This window comes from Dermacentor andersoni, chromosome 2 (genome assembly GCF_023375885.2).
Source record: "Dermacentor andersoni chromosome 2, qqDerAnde1_hic_scaffold, whole genome shotgun sequence".
Lineage (NCBI taxonomy): Eukaryota > Metazoa > Arthropoda > Arachnida > Ixodida > Ixodidae > Dermacentor > Dermacentor andersoni.
The window spans coordinates 223,960,931-223,979,328 of NC_092815.1; the positions used below are offsets into that span (position 1 = coordinate 223,960,931).

At 45.7% G+C, this 18,398-nt stretch overlaps 1 protein-coding gene across 8 annotated transcripts in view; it reads left to right on the forward strand.

Moving 5' to 3' along the window:
- Positions 1-18,398, forward strand: part of faf (ubiquitin carboxyl-terminal hydrolase-like faf) — a 607,534-nt gene that overhangs the window by 412,239 nt on the left and 176,897 nt on the right. For all 8 annotated transcript variants that reach the window (XM_072286629.1, XM_072286626.1, XM_072286628.1 and 5 more), the window contains one exon: positions 17,214-17,356. In XM_072286629.1, the coding sequence (XP_072142730.1) occupies positions 17,214-17,356 (143 nt within the window). The remainder of the gene's footprint in view (positions 1-17,213; positions 17,357-18,398) is intronic.

Consider the following 18,398-nt stretch of genomic DNA (forward strand, 5'->3'; position numbering starts at 1 on the left):
TCTTCCTTCCTCTACTCGGGACCGCATGCACGTTCACTGGTCTTCTTTTTCTTCATGCGTAAGATTTCTCTCGTCGCAGACGAAGCCCGGCGGGCGAGTCAATTCATGTGTCTTGACGTGAACAATTTCAAGCGGGCGACATGGACCACTTGTGTCTTGGCAGCTCTTCTACCACTCGCCATGAGACGAGCTATGTTATACGTGACTACCGTGAGTCTGTTAATAATAACAAACGGTCCATCGTAGGTGACCAAAAGCTTTTGGCATAACCCGCGTTTCCATACTGGAGTCCACAGCCAGACTAAATCACCAGGGCGAATGGTTACCGGACGGTGGCTAATGTCGTAGCGTGCTTTTGATCTGTCCTGTGATGCCAAAGTGCGCAAACGAGCAATACGACGAGCTTCTTCAGCGAGGCAGAGAGTCTCGGCGACAGTGGGATTTTCGTGACTGCAGAAGGGGAAAATAGTGTAGATTGTGTACCGGGGTGGCCGTGCGTACAGCAGGAAGAAAGGGCTATAGCCGGTGGTCTCGTGCTTGGCGGTGTTGAACGCGTACGTGATAAAAGGCAGTACGTCATCCCAGTTCTTGTGGTCGGATGAAACATACATAGATAGCATGTTTACAATTGTTCGGTTGGTGTGCTCCGTAAGCCCATTCGTTTGTGGATGGTATGGTGTCGAGTGACGCAAGTTGGATTCACACAAACGAAGCAGCTCCTCTACAACGTCCGCTGTGAATTGTCGCCGACAGTCGCTGATGATCACGCGAGGCGGGCCATGTCGCAAGATCACATATTGCAGCAGGAATGTTGAAACGTCAGTGGCAGTTGCGGAGGGCACGGCCGCCGTCTCACAGTAGCGTGTGAGGTAGTCGACGCAAACAACTATCCAACGGTTTCCCTTGACTGATTTTGGAAATGGGCCTACGAAGTCAATGCCCACTTGTTGGAAAGGCGTGCTTGGAGGCGGGATCGGCTGCAGGAGACCAGCTGGAGCAGTAGATGGCCATTTGTGGCGCTGACACTGCATGCAGCTGGCCACATACGTCTCAACAGAGTGTCGCATTCCAGGCCAATAAAAGCGTTCCTGAATCCGGTAGAGCGTCCTCGCCAAACCTAAATGGCCAGACGTAGGGTCGTCGTGCATAGCACTCAGAATCGCTGTGCGAAGGCTCTCCGGTACCACAAGGAGAAAACGTGCGCCAGTGCCGGAAAAGTTCTTCTTATACAGGAGTCCATCACATACACAGAAATGGTTTGCTGTCGTCGAGGTGGTCATAGCGGTGAAGAGCGGTGTTAATTTATCGTCTTTTCGCTGTTCGGTTTTGAAGCAGTCGCTGTCTGGAAAACACGGCGACACAGAAGCCACGAGGTGATCGAAGTCGTCGGCGTCACAGTCCGTAGTGCTAAGTGGCATGTGCGAGAGGCAGTCCGCATCAGCGTGTCGTCGACCGCTCTTATAAGAGAAGGTGAAGCTGTATTCTTGCAGTCTGAGCGCCCAGCGCGCAAGGCGGCCACAAGGGTCACGAAGATTCACAAGCCAACACAATGAGTGGTGGTCGATGACCACTGTAAAGGGGCGTCCATACAGGTAAGAACGAAACCGCTGAACCGCAAATATTACCGCGAGGCATTCTTGTTCCGTGACAGTGTAATTCTGCTCGGGCCTACTTAATGAGTGGCTTGCATATGCGATCACGTGTTCGCGGTCACCGTAGCGTTGAACTAGGACGGCACCAATACCTATGCCACTGGCATCCGTATGGAGTTCCGTCGGAGCTGAAGGACTGAAGTGTTGAAGAACCAGTCGTGACGTCAGCAGGAACTTCAACTGACGAAAAGAAGAGTCGCACTCCAGAGTCCACTCAAAGGTGGCGTCCTTTCGTAGCAGGCATGTCCGCGGATACGCGACGTCGGCGAATTTAGGAATAAATCGGCGGAAATAGGAACAAAGACCCAGAAAACTGCGGAGCTCCTTGACAGAGCACGGTGCACTGAACGCTTCAACGGCTGCTGTTTTCTGGGGATCAGGGCGGATGCCATCCTTGTCGACGAGGTGCCCAAGCACAAGGGTTTGGCGTTCACCGAAGTGGCATTTCTTAGAGTTTAAAACTAGACCAGCGTTTCTGATGCAGTTCAGGACAATATCCAGACGCGAGTTGTGTTCACTGAAGGTGCGGCCAAAGATGACGACGTCGTCGAGGTAGCACATGCAGATGCTCCACTTCAAGCCGCGCAGAACAGTGTCCATAAATCTCTTGAAAGTTGCCGGAGCGTTGCACAATCCAAATGGCATCACATTAAATTCTAAGAGCCCGTCAGGGTTTACAAAGGCAGTCTTCTCCTTGTCGTCAGGATGCATCGGAATTCGCTAATAGCCGGATCGTAAATCTACTGAGGAAAAGTAAGAGGCGGAATGAAGGCAGTCTATTGCGTCATCAATACGTGGGAGTGGGTACACGTCCTTTTTTGTTACAGCATTCAAACGGCGATAGTCGACGCAAAATCTCCAAGATCCATCTTTTTTTTTAACAAGAATCAGCTGCCCACGGACTCGCTGACTCTTGTACGACTCCCTTTTTCATCATTTCGTGCACCTGTTCGTTGATAATCTGGCGCTCTGATGGCGAAACACGATATGGCTTTTGTCTAATCGGATTTGCCGAACCCGTGTTGATGGTATGGCACGTTCGAGACGCAGGGATTGCAGGTATTTTGTCCTTCTGCGCAAAGTCGAAAACCGAAATGTGCTTCGAAAGCACATCCACTAACTTCCGGCGTTCACTCGTGCTGAGCGATTTGTTTACCATCGACAAAAGAGCCGTTTCCGAACTGTGGCCATCAGGTTCTTCCGGCACATCTGTAAGTTCAGCCACTGATAAGGATGCGTGTTCCCTGGCGAAGGCTAATTTCATGCCGTCTGGTAGTATAACAGGCTCCTTAGAACAGTTTACGGTCCATAAGCCAGTGCGTCCGCCTTTGATCGACACCACACGATGTGGCACCAACACATTCTTCTTCACACAGTTAAAGTGTATCGGTTCTACAGTAGCTTTAAAGCTGTCGGAATCGGCGCCACAACAGACAACGGGAACGCAAACGGTAGATGATGCAGGCATGACCGTATCACCGCAAACACACAGTGTAGCTTCGCAATCTACAGGGTTCTCCAGGAGTCCTGACGGAATCCTACCACTTATAAATACCTTCCCTGTGCATACCTTCCCCGTTATCAAGTAACGAGCCTCTGTGAAAAGCGTTCCCGGATGTACCTAGGGTTACCTATCGCCAAAACAAGAACTTTAAAGACATGTTAGTGCACGCAAAAGTCAGCCAGCAGCATTCCCCCGTAATAAAAGCATGTTGTCGCCCTAGGTGCAAAACCTGCAGGCACCTTCAAAGTGACATTAAAATTAAAAGCACCGCAAATATTTATTCACATGAAGTCAAATCTAGCTTCACTTGCACAAGTCCGGATGTGATTTATATGCTTGAATGTTCCTTCTGTAAGAAACAATATATCAGTGAAAGAGGACAATCAATGAACCTCAGATTAAACGGACATCGCGCGGACACAGCTAAAAAGCTTCCCAAAGCCGTCACCGAGCATTTCAACCAACCGGGTCATAACTTTGATGAACTTAAACTCTACATCTTACAGTCAAATTTCCGTTCTGAACGAGAAAGAAAATACAGAGAATCATACCTTATCCATAAGTTCAAGACATTGCAACCAATAGGCATAAACGTTTCAAAGGGAGCTTTAGAATCTGCAGTATTCGCTATGCTAAACTTCAACCTATAGGCAACAACACTTAGTTTGATTTCTTGGCGTATCCCCCCCCCCTTTTTTTTCCCCTTTCCTTTCTTTTTTTTTTTTGTCAGCAGGCGTGTCAGACGCCCTTCACACGCCGGCTAACACGCATGTGTTGACAGGCTGGGGGGGGGGGGGGGGGGGGCGGATGCCCTGGCTTTGACCTTGTACACAGCGTTCCTTTACTCTCAATTCGACACACTAACACGTTTTCCCTCGTTTCCGCATCCTCCCGCCTCACACCCTCTCTCCTTTAGAAGAACCCCACCTATATATACTGTGGCGAGGAAAGCATATGTCGCCTTGAAGAATACAAGTCCACTTGTCGAAACATTCGCTCCTGCATTCACCTTGTTCACGTTTTGCTCATCGTCTTGAATTTCCATCTCCCGCATTCCCCGTCTTTTCTCTGGCCTATAATTTGTGTCACGAGGACCAGATTTGTGAATAGGCACTATGCGTGCAATTTTCCAGTCATCTGGAAGGCAGGATTCGTCAAGCGATTTTTCGAAGATAATCTTCAAGTACAGTGCAACCAACTGAGCACAAAATTTATAAAACCTGGTTGGCACGCCATCAGGACACCCAGCCTTAGCAATCCTCAGATTCTGCACCAGAGACTCTGTACCATTAATGCTAATAACAACATCGTCCATAACACTCATCACCGACTGGAAATTCAAGGTATTCATATCATCATGTCTCTGCTCCAATGCACAGCTGAAAACAGAGCTAAAATACGTATTAAAGAACTCAGCTTTTCTTACGTCATCATCAATAAAGCTGTCACCAGACACAAGAGGTGGTATAGTCACAGCGTCTTTTCCATTTTTCTTTGTGTGTTTCCAGAATTCCTTCGAATTATCCCTTAATTTCGAATCCATTGAAATTCCGAAGGAATGCTTCGCAGCTGCCACTATAACTTTCATTTTTTCGGTAGTTTCATGTAGCTTGAACCAATGCTCACGTGTCGACTTTCCTTTATATTTACTGTAAGCTAGTTGCCTTTTGCATGTTAGACTGCATAACTCCCGAGTAAACCAAGGTTTACTTTTACTTCTTCTTTTCATTAATGTCCACAACGGGACAAAGCGCTGCCTCAGTTTAAACATCTTCTTCTTAAATATGAGCCATAATTCAGTTACTCCAGTGTAGTCGGCGCATGTTTCAAATACTGTCTGGTACTCATTCAATGCTTTATTTATCTCGCTTACATTTGCTTTTTGTAGTTATATACTCGCCTGTTTGCTGTTCCAATACTTCTTAAATGTTCAACATTCATTTCACAAAGCACAGCATTATGATCGCTTATTCCAGGTAGCACTTGAGTAGACCGGACGAATTCATGTTTATTTGTGAATAACAAATCTAAGATATGGTTCCCACATCTTGGTTCCAAAACAGTTTGACGTATCGCAAAAAATTCAAACAAGTTAATCAGTTCTTGACTGGACCGAGCCGAAAAAGAGTGGAAGTGAGGTTGATGACTCCAATCAATATTAGGCAGATTGAAATCACCTCCAACTACCATGAGGTCTGTTTGAACTGCGTCAACTGTCACTGCCAACTGCATAAGCACATCGACGGATGAATTAGGCGGGCGATAGAATGAACACACAGTTCAAGCTTTGTTATTATTAAGCGTCAGTCTGCACCATACAGCCTCATATTCATTGGCGCCAGCATTTATCTGAGAAGAAATTCTAGAATCCACAAGCATAAATACACCTCTGCCATGCAAGTCTGTCCTTTTTATAACACTTAAAGCGATCTGAGAATACTTCACCATCAGCAACTTCATTTGCTAACCATGATTCCATACTGAGAATAATCGACGGCTTCACCATGTCAACTAGAGATGCAAATTCATCAACCTTGTTCTTAATGCTTCGGCAGGTAATTACAAGAAAGAAAATAAGTGTTGCATCATGCCGACGCCGTCACCCGACCGGTAGTATCGGTTTTATCTTTTACTACTGGTACCACCTCATTTGTATCATCATCAAACTAGTACTTCTGACCATTTATAATAAGAGTGTCGTACTTAAGACTGATCTTGTCGCCACTTTGTTCTCGCGATTTCGCGAACTGCCATAGACGTTTTCTCTTTCTACGTACATTCTCAGAAAAGTCCTCTGAAATACTGACATTGCTTCCTTTTAACTTATAAGTGCTTTTTAAAACCTTCTGCTTTTCAACGTAGGAAGTGAAAATCGCTATTAATGGACGATTGCTAGCAGTCTTGAATTTACCCAGCCTGTGAGCATGTGCCATTTTCACTGATTGAATACCTAATTTTGATTTACACACGTCAATTACACATTCTCCAGAGTCCTCACTTGACTTTTTGGGTTTTGTATCCTCTACACCAAAAAAAAAGCAAATTACAACGCCTCCTCTGGTTCTCCAGATGGTCTACCTTTGCCATAACTGAACCCAGCATCCGCTGATGTTCTTCACATTATTTCTTACATTCCTTAACTGTGCAGTTAATTTGGTCAATGCTAGATATTCTGAATTCTATAGACGCTGTGCAGTTGCTGAGATCATTCATGGCGCATTTACTTTCAACTTGGGTTAGTTCTATTTCATATAACTTGGCCTTAATGCTATCTTGACCATCGAGGAGCCTCTGCAGAGTTGCGGCAGTGGTCAGGCCAGGGTTAAGCTCAACGTCGCCACTTAAAAGTAGCAGCAACAGATAAAAGGAAATACGCCGCAACAATCGAAATCGATGACGCGAATAACATTTCACTTGCGAGTGAATTTTCAGGCAAGCAATTAACATTTGGGATGGAACCGGCAAAACAAAATGTGTGCGAAAGCAATGCAAGTTCGGATTACTAACCTGCAAAAGCAGCAAGAAAAACATGAGCGGCAGCGCTTCTGCCATGCCGATTCCACGCCCCTTGGGTTACTGCCAGATCCAGGTATTTGTAGGCTGACGATAAGGCAATCACTGCACTAGTATTCCTTGATCGGCACGGTACATCGGCCGAAGTCAGCGGCTATGCTTGTCGATTCGGGAGCAGCAGACGAAGTTCCATTCGCTGATCCATCAATGCACATCCCAGACCAAAAGGGTGAACTTGTAGTTGACATACATGAAACGGTGTCGCCAAAAGACTGCTTCAAAGCTGAGATGCCATGTGCCTGCAAAAGCAGCAAGAAAAACGTCAGCGGCACCGCTTCTGCCATGCGAGTTCCACACCCCTAATAAAAACCCATAATTTAAAACATTAACTCTTTCCTTACCGTGGGGAAATTGGCTGTTTTTTGTATGGTTTAGTAAGGAATTTTTTGTGCAACAGCTGCTAAGTTTAAAGTGTCATGCAGTACATAAAAGTGAAGGTAAATGGACGTGCTTTCAAATAGTATTTATTTTAAAAATATATAAAAAAGTTATTTACATAAAAAATTCTAGAAAGAAATAACAAGAAAATGTCAGAAGATTTTGAGTAAGGAGTAATATCTCTGGCAAGAAAGCTTTTAGCAAAATTTCAAAATATACAAATTGTGGGTATATCACAAGGCAACATTTCTTCAAGAAATTACATCCATACATTAAGTACTCTTTGTGTTATGAAAAATTACAAGACGCATAGTGAAATATTCAAGTTCTTGACTGGTCCTACTTACGATTCTTTTTTTTTTTTTCAAGGAAAAGATTAACTTATACCACAATATTATATACCAAAACGCATGTACTAAATGCACATTGCAAAAGCACATTTAAAAAAAAAACAGTTATAACAAAATGCATAATAGGAATTAGCAAACACAAACAATTAATGAAATTCACCACAAACATTCTTAATGATTAGCTTATATTTTCAGAGCAAAAAATTCTATAAAGCGTATGACATCTACAAAATAGTTAACACTCCATAGCAGAATAGCACAGCAAAATTGAAAGTTGTAGCTCAATAAATTTTGGAGCCACAAATGTTTCATTCAGCCAGATTGGTGTGCCAGTCACCGAAACAGTTTCTCGTTGTGAACCACAAATGCACATTGCATGTGCAACAGAACACATTCGTCTTGTGTTGAACTTTGTTTTCGTCATAGTACTTCCTGCAGTTTCGGCGGACGTCTTTTCTTTCAGGCTTGTGCTGCACAGCTGTGCGTGGTGCAGCTGGCGAGGGAGGGAGAGGAACTGGTGCTGTGTCCTCTAGCTCTAGGAGCTGTCCAATCAGCTCTGTCCTGAAGGCCAGCTGGTCAAATCGAGAAGGCCTAGAAAGCTCAGATGCTTGGGGATGCTGCTTGCGATATGCTTGAAAAATAATGTAACTGTTCCCAGCTGCAATGTCGATGCAGTGGAAGAATAACGTTTTCCACCAGCGGACGCATTTCCTCAAAACATTGTACATGGAAATGAGCTGATCCGATTTCTCGACTCCAAACATTCCGGCGTTATATTCGTCAATGAGCTGTGGCTTTTTTATGGCGATTTGTTGCCACTTCCCGTCCTTCTTTTCTCGCCGTTTGGCAAGCACGTGCAAGTTAGCTGTGTGTGCAGTGCTAACCATATGCACAACACGTCAATCTTTCCATTGAAGATACAATACTCCCTTGTCTCTCAGCCAGTGGACGTCTCCTCTTTTAGCTCTCCTCTCCCAAGTGACGCCTTTCAGTTCTGTCGGGAATCCCTGGTGATCTTTTAGTGTTGTGCTGCATACTAGTGTCTTGCATTCCAAGAGGTGCACAAGAAGAGAGGTCGAAGTGTAGAAGTTGTCCATATAAATAATGTACCCACGATCAAGGTACTTATCATAAAGCTTAGTGACCACATCAAAGGCCAGCCCATTGGCACTAGGTTTTTCACGCATCCCTGTATACACTATGAACTGGATTGTGTAGCCGGTTTTCGGGTCAGCAAGAACCCATAATTTGTAGCCCCATTTCACAACTTTGTCTCTAATGTATTGCCGAATTCCAGACCGCGCTTTGGATTTTACCATGCTTGCATCCACTGAAATTTCGCTATAAGGCTGGAACAATGATGCGAAGCAGTCGTTCATGGGCTGAAGAAGCCACGACATCTTGTCTAGCTTCTGTGCGGCAGCGCCCTTGTTTGTATCTGGGTCAGAAATATGCAGCATGGCCAGGAGCTCGGTGAAACGTTGCCTTGGCATAATGTTTGGAAGTAGAAGCCTGGAAAACAATTTTGATGTACTCCAATACAAATGCAGCCATGGCAATTCCAGTACTCCCATGTAGAACAGTAAGGTGATGAACTTTATCATTTCCGCTGGGGTTACCTCTTTCCAAGAACCATCCTTCTCACTGTAGGTCTTTTTCTCGTTGATGTGCATCCATGCGTACTTGTTGGTATTTGCACAAATAACGTGAATGGCCTCCGCTGTAAAGAAAAGGCGAAAAACATCGAGCGTTCGCGATAGTCGCTTCAGACCGGAGCATCATCCCAAGGTCAATGCCCGGATCTCTCTGTGGTCGAAACTCCACCCTTCTTTGAGCTGGTGGAAGCACGTCTTGCCCAAATAAAGTGGACACTCTATAAATAAAAAAAATAATAGTTTGGACACCAACACGGCAATTGAACTGGCTCTAGATATCCATAAACAAAGCGGACAGCGAATCCGAAACTTACCTGTGGGTAACAGCTGATGTTCCCAGCTGATCGGCAGCATCTTCCACATCTGAGCTGAACTCCGACAACACGACGTCGATGTCCGAGTCATCTGTGCTCGATGAGTCCAAAAGATCACTTGCCGGATCGTCAGGATCGCACGAAACTGCGATCTTATGAGCACGCGCGGTTCCGGATGTCGATGCCATCGCGCCGTTCAAGTGCTCATCAACCTTTAAGGCTAAACCCCATGAGCGCAATTTTGTGCGCGACAGCGGCAAGCGATGGCTTCGAGCGACGGATCAGGCCGTTGCTTGAACAGATCGCTCAGTCCTGTCGCGCGATCGCTCGGTTCTGCAAATCTAGAATCTGTCGCTCGTCACCCGGATGTGCTATGAGCGACTAGCCAATAGCGCGAAGCCGGAACTGGACGTACATAACTCAAGTACTTCCGATTGTCGCATGGAACGAGCAAACGATTGAATTTTTATACGTGCAAAAATAAGCCCCTACTGGAAGACCTTCAGAAATATTTTATGCTGCTTTTTACAGTAAAACACATCAACTTAAGTTAATAAAGCATGCGTCACGCTATTTTCAGCCCCTATATTGCTGCCCTCATACCGACAACAATAGGGAGACGTCGCTCGAAGTCGTCGCACGCATGGGGTACGACTTGTAGGCGACGAGCGAACACGACAGCCATCTCCATCGCGCTGCTTGTCGCTGTCGCACGCAAAATCGCTTGCATGGGGTTTATACTTTAAGCTTGCGCGCCCTTTAAAAATCGTCGCCGCGCGGTAAAAATGTGAACCATGCAGAAACAGAAACTCTACTTTGTATACAATCACCGAGATGGCACCACAAGTCCAGGGGCGTAGCGTTTTTTTTATAATGTGCGCTCAAAAACTTCGTTCACCGGTGAACGATGCCTAGTGCCGTGGTAAGGAAAGAGTTAATGTCCGAGACGATCTCATCTTCTGTGTTCAGTAACCCACAGTCATCTTCTTTTGGGTCGTCATCGTCACTGGAGACGTCGCGAACGCAGTTAACAATCTCTTCGCTTGTCAGGTCTGCTGCCGTTAGTGTTGCGCTGCTGCTCTCCACGTAGTCGTCGAAGGAAGAGACGGCAGGCAGCAGTTACGCAACCTCAGTCCACAGGTTTCCTGAGTTGTTGTCGGTCACCTACAGGTCATCTTCTAGCTGCACAGGCGCTTTGACAAGCCCTGCTTTTTACCAGCAGTTGCTAATGGTGGACGCCTTCAAGTTCCACCAAGCTCCTGTGAGCATTTCCGCTGCCTGACGAATGTTGATTCCAGTCGGCTGCTTTAGGCGGAGGTTGATAACCAACCACCTGCACAACGTGCTTATGAAATTCTGCTTTCATACTCTTTATAATGCCCTGGTCTAGGGGTAGCAGCAAGAACGTGTTGTTCGGCAGTAGAAGCTCCAAGCGAATGTGCGTCAAGCGAACATTCACAATGTGAATAGAGCAGTTGTCGACAGCCAGTAGAATTCTTTGGTCATCCCTCCTCATTTGGTCGTCGAGTTTGACAAGCCACTCAAAAAAGAGTATTCTGGTCATCCAGGCTCGTTTGTTAGCACAGTAGTCGTACAGTAACGACATGGCGCTTTTCATGCAGCGAGGCTTCGTGTACTTGCCGATGACGATCGGTTTAATTTTCTTCATGCCTAATGCAGTGCAGCATAGCAGAACTGTCACGTGAAGCTGCGACTTCTTCCCTCCTTTGCACTGCTGCCCTTTGAAGTCCATTGTCCGATCTGGCACGAGCTGATAAAAACACGCGGTCTCATCCACGTTAAAATATCGTCTTCAGAGTATGATTCAGCCACCTTTAGAAAATGATCATTGCTCCAAGAATCCGTGCCTTCTCTGTCAGTAGCCTTTTCCTCGCCCCAGACTACCTGCCAAGTTATTTCGTTCCTTTGGCAGAAACAAAAAAGCCAACCCGCAATGGCGTCGAACCCAGTTATTTCAAGTGCATCGGCAAATTTGCAGGTTTTTTTCTCGGAACATTAGTCCAGACATGGGAATGTTTTGCAGTCTGGCATCTTTGAACCACGTGAGAGCAGCTTGGTCCACGTTTTGAAAGTTTCCCCGTCGCAGCCGTTTCCTCATAGGAGCGAGTTGCGATTCTTGGTGAAGCTTGACAATGTTGTCTCAGTCTCTCGAAATGGTCGCGACAGGCGATGGGGCAATGCCACGCTGTCTGCATACGTCGCTTTGCTTTTTCCCTGCAACGATTTCCTGCAATATGTCTAATTTGTCCTGCAGTGAAAACTGCTTTCGCTTCTTCTTGGCATCGTCATTAGCTGCATTCATCGTTGGATCTCGCTTGAACATTGCCAAACCTTTGTCGTGAAGTTCTTGGTGAAGTTCGTGGTGGATCTGTTGGCATGGTAGGCAAGAAGCAGGCTGGAGACAAGGCCGTGGGGGAATATGGCATAGGCACTAGGAATAGCAGGGGAGAGTTATTAGTAGAGTTTGAGGAACAGAGTAATATGCGAATAATGAATACCTTCTTCCGCAAGCGAGATAGCCGAAAGTGGACGTGGAGGAGCCCGAACGGCGAAACTAGAAATGAAATAGACCTCATACTCTGCGCTAACCCTGGCATCATACAAGATGTGGACGTGCTCAGCAAGGTGCACTGCAGTGACCATAGGATGGTAAGAACTCGAATTAGCCTAGACCTGAGGAGGGAACGGAAGCAACTGGTACATAAGAAGTCGATCAATGGGTTAGCGGTAAGAGGGAAAATAGAGGAATACCAGATCAACCTACAGAACAGGTATTCGGCTTTAACTCAGGAAGAGGACCTTAGTGTTGAAGCAATGAACGACAATCTTGTGGGCATCATTAAGGAGTGTGCAACAGAAGTCGGTGACAACTCCGTTAGACAAGATACCAGTAAGCTATTGCAGCAGACGAAAGATCTGATCAAGAAACGCCAATGTATGAAAGCCTCTAACCCTACAGCTAGAATAGAACTGCCAGAACTTTCGAAGTTAATCAACAAGCGTACATAAGGAAGTATAATATGGATAGAATTGAACATGCTCTCAGGAACGGAGGAAGCCTAAAAAGCAGTGAAGAAGAAACTAAGAATTGGCAAGAATCAGATGTATGTGTTAAGAGACAAAGCCGGCAACATCATTACTAATATGGATGAGATAGTTCAAGTGGCTGAGGAGTTCTATAGAGATTTATACAGTACCAGTGGCACCTACGACGATAATGGAAGAGAGAATAGTTTAGAAGAAATTGAAATCCCACAAGTAATGCCAGAAGTAAAGAAAGCCTTGGGAGCGATGCAAAGGGGGAAGGCAGCTGGGGAGGATCAGGTAACAGCAGATTTGTTGAAAGATGGTGGGCAGATTGTTCTAGAAAAACTGGCCACCCTGTGTACGCAATGCCTCATGACCTCGAGCGTACCGGAATCTTGGAAGAACGCTAACATAATCCTAATCCATAAGAAAGGGGACGCCAAAGACTTGAAAAATTATAGGCCGATCAGCTTACTGTCCATTGCATACAAAGTATTTACTAAGGTAATCACAAACAGAATCAGGAACACATTAGACTTCTGTCAACCAAAGGACCAGGCAGGATTCCGTAAAGGCTACTCAACAAGAGACTATATTCACACTATCAATGAGGTGATAGAGAACTGTGCAGAATATAACCAACCCTTATATATAGCTTTCATTGACTACGAGAAAGCGTTTGATTCAGTCGAAACCTCAGCAGTCATGGAGGCGTTAAGGAATCAGGGTGTAGTCATATGTAAAAATACTGAAAGATATCTATAGCGGCTCCACAGCCACCGTAGTCCTCCATAAAGAAAGCAACGAAATCCCTATAAAGAAAGGCATCAGGCAGGGCGATATGATCTCTCCAATGCTATTCACAGCATGTTTACAGGAGGTATTCAGAGAACTGGATTGGGAAGAATTGGGAATAAGAGTTAATGGAGAATACCTTAGTAACTTGCGATTTGCTGATGATATTGCCTTGCTTAGTAACTCAGGAGACCAATTGCAATGCATGCTCACTGACCTGGAGAGGCAAAGCGGAAGGGTGGGACTAAAAATTTAACTGCAGAAAACTAAAGTAATCTTTAGCAGTCTCGGAAGAGAACAGCAGTTTACGATAGGTAGCGAGGCACTGGAAGTGGTAAGGGAATACATCTACTTAGGACAGGTAGTGACTGCGGATCCGGATCATGAGACTGAAATAATCAGAAGAATAAGAATGGGCTGGGGTGCGTTTGGCAGGCATTCTCAGATCATGAACAGCATGTTGCCATTATCCCTCAAGAGAAAAGTTTATAACAGCTGTGTCTTACCAGTACTCACGTACGGGGCAGAAACCTGGAGGCTTACGAAAAGGGTTCTACTTAAATTGAGGACGACGCAACGAACTATGGAAAGAAGAATGATAGGTGTAACGGTTAGGGATAAGAAAAGAACAGATTGGGTGAGGGAACAAACGCGAGTTAATGATATCTTAGTTGAAATCAAGAAAAAGAAATGGGCATGGGCAGGACACGTAATGAGGAGGAAAGATAACCGATGGTCATTAAGAGTTACGGAATGGATTCCAAGGGAAGGAAAGCGTAGTAGAGGGCGGCAGAAAGTTAGCTGGGCGGATGAGATTAAGAAGTTTGCAGGGACAACATGGCCACAATTAGTACATGACCGGGGTAGTTGGAGAAGTATGGGAGAGGCCTTTGCCCTGCAGTGGGCATAACCAGGCTGATGATGATGAGTTGGCATTTGACATGGGGATGAAGATAGCTACTGCGGCCTGGTGATGATGATAGCTAATGCAGTCGCGGTTTCTGTTTCATGTGAGAGTTGCGGTGCTGTTACTTTTAGCTTTCAGGGTATAAATGGGAAAATAAATCACGTGTTATTCTGAAATATGCGCTGTAGTTCTGAAATATTTTTACATTTAAAATATGGGCAATCTGGTGGGAATTTTAAAATATTCAGAAATTCCTTAATGTGATGTTCATAGTAACGAGATTTGGCTGTACATATTTTGTTACACTTTTATTTTCATTTGTAGACACCCACTGCAAACACTAAGCGCAGTTAATAGCTATGGCGCCCAAGATCTTTGCCGCCATGCAGTACAACTTATGCAAATCTCAGAAGCCATGAGCCCCATCGATGCACTGCTCTCAGCGTGATCTGTATCGCACACGCTGGCTCTCATAACCGTGCTATTATAGCCCGACCTTCCTGCAATTTGTTTGTAAGTGCTTAACTAACAAGATGCTATCCACCAGGAATGGTTTGTAAATTCGTGAAGTTCTTTTTAATGCCTTAAAAGTTTCTACAAACTCCAAAACCTCGAATTAACGAATATTGTGATTTAAGCAAGTTTTTTGCTACAAGTTCAACTATACACATTCGACTGTATTGACACGTGTACCTGTTTATCTTTCTCAGCTGACTGCTTTTCACTGTCTAACTGGTATCTATCACTCAGTGCATAATGTGTCTGCATATATAGGAAGTTTCTCTAATGTTATCGATGGTTCTGTCCGCTGTCTTTTGTCACTGAACTTTGCGTAATCTGATTGCATGCCCGACGCAATTCCTGTAGTACTTTCTGGAAGGCACGCGGGCAACAGCGATTACTCGGGAACCTTTGATGACTTATGTATAAAAACTGACGTGCTCGACTCGCAGATCAGATTTCGCCGATCGCTGACTGTATTCACCACTATGTTGTGCTTTGAGTGTAACTTGCTTTTGTGATGACATCATCCAGCCATTGAAAAAAGCCGGTGGGCATCTCCTGTGGTCTTAGTGAAGAAAAAGGATGGAAGTCTGCACTTCTGGTCGATTATTACCACTTGAGCAAAATCACCAAGAAAGACGTATACCCCCCTTCCACGGATGGACGGCGCATTAGACCGACTCTGCAATGCTAAGTACTTTTTGTTGCGTGGGGATGCGTGACTCTCACGCGTCCCCAGATATCTTGTTTTCCCGCATAGCTCCTGCGGTGCGGCTGCGCCGCGTGGCCTGCGTGATGCCCGCGGCGGTCAATGTGGTTGGGGCGCAGTGCGAGAGATGGCGCGAGTGTTGTGCTGCTAACGCCGCCTCACGGCAGGGTTACTTGGGGGTGCAGGGGAGAACAGGCTGCCTTTTGGGCGGCGGGGCGGCGAACGTGGCGGACGTCCCGCGCGTGCACTGATCCATGCTTCTGCGAGACTGTCTCGCGTGGCCGCCTTCGAGCGCCACCATTCGCGTGACCGTACGCGCGAACGAGTAGGCGTTGGGATCCAGCATGGGGCAAACATATTCGCTCGTTATCCGGTCGCGGTGAGTCGGACTTATAGATTTGTCGCGCGCCCATCGGCATGTTTTGTGGGTAGCAACTCGGCTAGCAGGCATTGATCTATGAAAGGTGCAATAAATCCCCTTGCGATTGTTTGCTCTACTGTGTTGTCGTTCCTTTGTCCCAAGAGCACGGGAGGAGAACCCCACAGTTGATGGACCTCAAGATGTGTTATCAGCAAATTGAGGTCAACGAAAACGACCGAGAGAAAACTGTGTTTGTCATGCTAGATGGCCTCTTCAAGTTCAAGGTGATGCCATTTGGGCTTTGCTCTGCGCCTGCAAGTTTCCAGAGCGTGATGGACACAGTCTTGGCTGGACAGAAGTGGCAGACTTGTCTCGTCTAATTGGAGGACATTGTAGTCTTTGCCACGAATTTCAAAGATCACCTGAGGTGGCTTCTGACAGTACTAGGGGCAGTCAAGTTATCTGGATTCACTCTGAAGCTCGAAAACTGCCGTTTTGCTTACGAAGAACTTCTCTTCCTTGACCATGTCATCAGCAAACCTGGAGTCCACCCTGATCCATAGAAGACATCTGCCATCGCTAACTTTACACAGCCCACCGACAAGAAAGGAGGGCACAAATTTCTTAGCTTGTTTGCCTATTGCAGGTGCTTCGTCAAAACATTTTGCATATCGCGGAGCCATTAACGTTTCTCATGAAATCAGACGTACATTTTAAGTGGGAAATGCTGCAAATCGAAGCATTTCAAGAGCTTAATTGACACCTGCAGTCACCACCAGTACTAGTCCATTTCGATGAAGCCGCCAACACCGAAATTCATGCCATCACATGTAGCCTAGGCCTTGGCGCTGTCATAGTCTAAACGAAAGATGGATTTGATAGGGTCATTGCTTACGCTAGTCTGTCGCTGTTGAAGGTGGAAGCCAATTATTCTACGGCAAGAAAGGAATGCCTTGCCATCATTTAAGCTACCGTGAAATTCCACCCTTACCTTTATGGCAGGCCCTTTAATGTCGTAAGTGACCACCACGCCTTGTGTTGGCTGGCAAATTTAAAGAACCATTCAGGACGCCTCGCACGATGGAGTTTGAGACTCCAGGAATTTGACATAACCGTCGTCCACAAATCTGGACGGAAGCACTCTGATGCCGACTGCCTATCATGCACCCCCATTGACCTGCCAGAAACAAACATAAATAAAGACCAAGTTTCAAGCAGGTCATCATCATAGTCCCAGTAGTGACCTTTTGCTAGAAACGGAATGCTTCATCGGGGTCAACATACCATATTGGCAAAGTCATGAACACTACACGTCAATGGTGGCCAAAAACCTCGTGGGAATTGACATTTAAAGAATGCATGGGGAGGGGTGATAAAATTAATGAGTGTTTAATTACTATAATACCTTAATAGAAAGGCATCTTTATTGTGAAATGTAATTTAAAAAAGCGACTTGGGTCCAGGCGGCCGATGAAGAGCTGTGCCAGGAGGCCCTGGAAACACTGACGCTGGCACTGAGCCTGCAGCCCTCGGCCCTGTCACAGCTGCTGGTGGACCCCGACTGGTCACGCTTTGTGCTCGACCTGCTGCTGCACTGCCCACACAGGTCAGTGAACTTGTGCATTTAAACTTGTTAAGTGGTGTTTTTGTTTCAGAACTAAACTTTACTTCAGGTTGTCAGCAAGACATGTTCAGAGGAAGGTGGAAACTTGAAATGATGAGTAGTCGTCGAAAAAGGAACATCCCTTTCAGCCAACATTTCGACAAGGGGACTTGTTTTTGTCAGGGCAGCAACTGCTTTCCTTAGCAACATCTTAATGTGCACGTGGTGCACTCTGCCCCACCCTTAGAGGGAAGGATAGCAGGGGAGTTGTAAGGTAGTAGACAGATCGGAAGTGACAGGAGGAGGAGGGACAAAGGTAAGTTTGGAGTTATGTGAGTAACGTTGAACAATGGAAAAGGGGGGGGGGGTACTGTCTTGGTTTCTATAGAGGAGTGGAGATAACCAGTACTAGGAAAGAATTTACCAATGTAGGTAGGTGCAGCCAATCTGGTGTGTTTGGTTTTCTAAGAAAGTAGGAGCTAGTCAACAAATCTCTCTGGAATTCGAAAGAGGTGGGGAGAGGAGAAGAGTCCCTGGTAGCAAGCTGTGTTCGGTCAGAGTCTTTGAATAGCTACAATGAAAAAAGTATTAGGGGTCTCTGATTCGGTTAAGTGTACAAATCAAAACTGCAAGAGCATGCATACACATACGTCCCCCCAAAAAATAATCTAACCTGAAAAATTAAGGTCTATTGGGTATATTTGTGTGAGTAGTATAGCGAATGCATTCAAGAGCTCCCTTTGAAACATTTATACCTGTTGGTTCGGGTGTACTATTAAGCTTGTGAATGAGATATGACTGTCTATATTTTCTATCTCATGGAGACCAGAAGTTTGACTGTAGGATATAAAGTTTAATTTCATCGAAATTGTTTCCTCACAGACAGAAGAGCTGTGCCACTGCTTAAGGAAGTTTCTTGGCCATGTCCGTGCGGTGCCCGTATAGTCTAACATTAATTGGCTACACGGTTTCACCAATATATTGTTTGTGGCAAAGTGAACATTCCAACATGTAGATAATGTTTGAACTAGTGCAGGCTGTATTG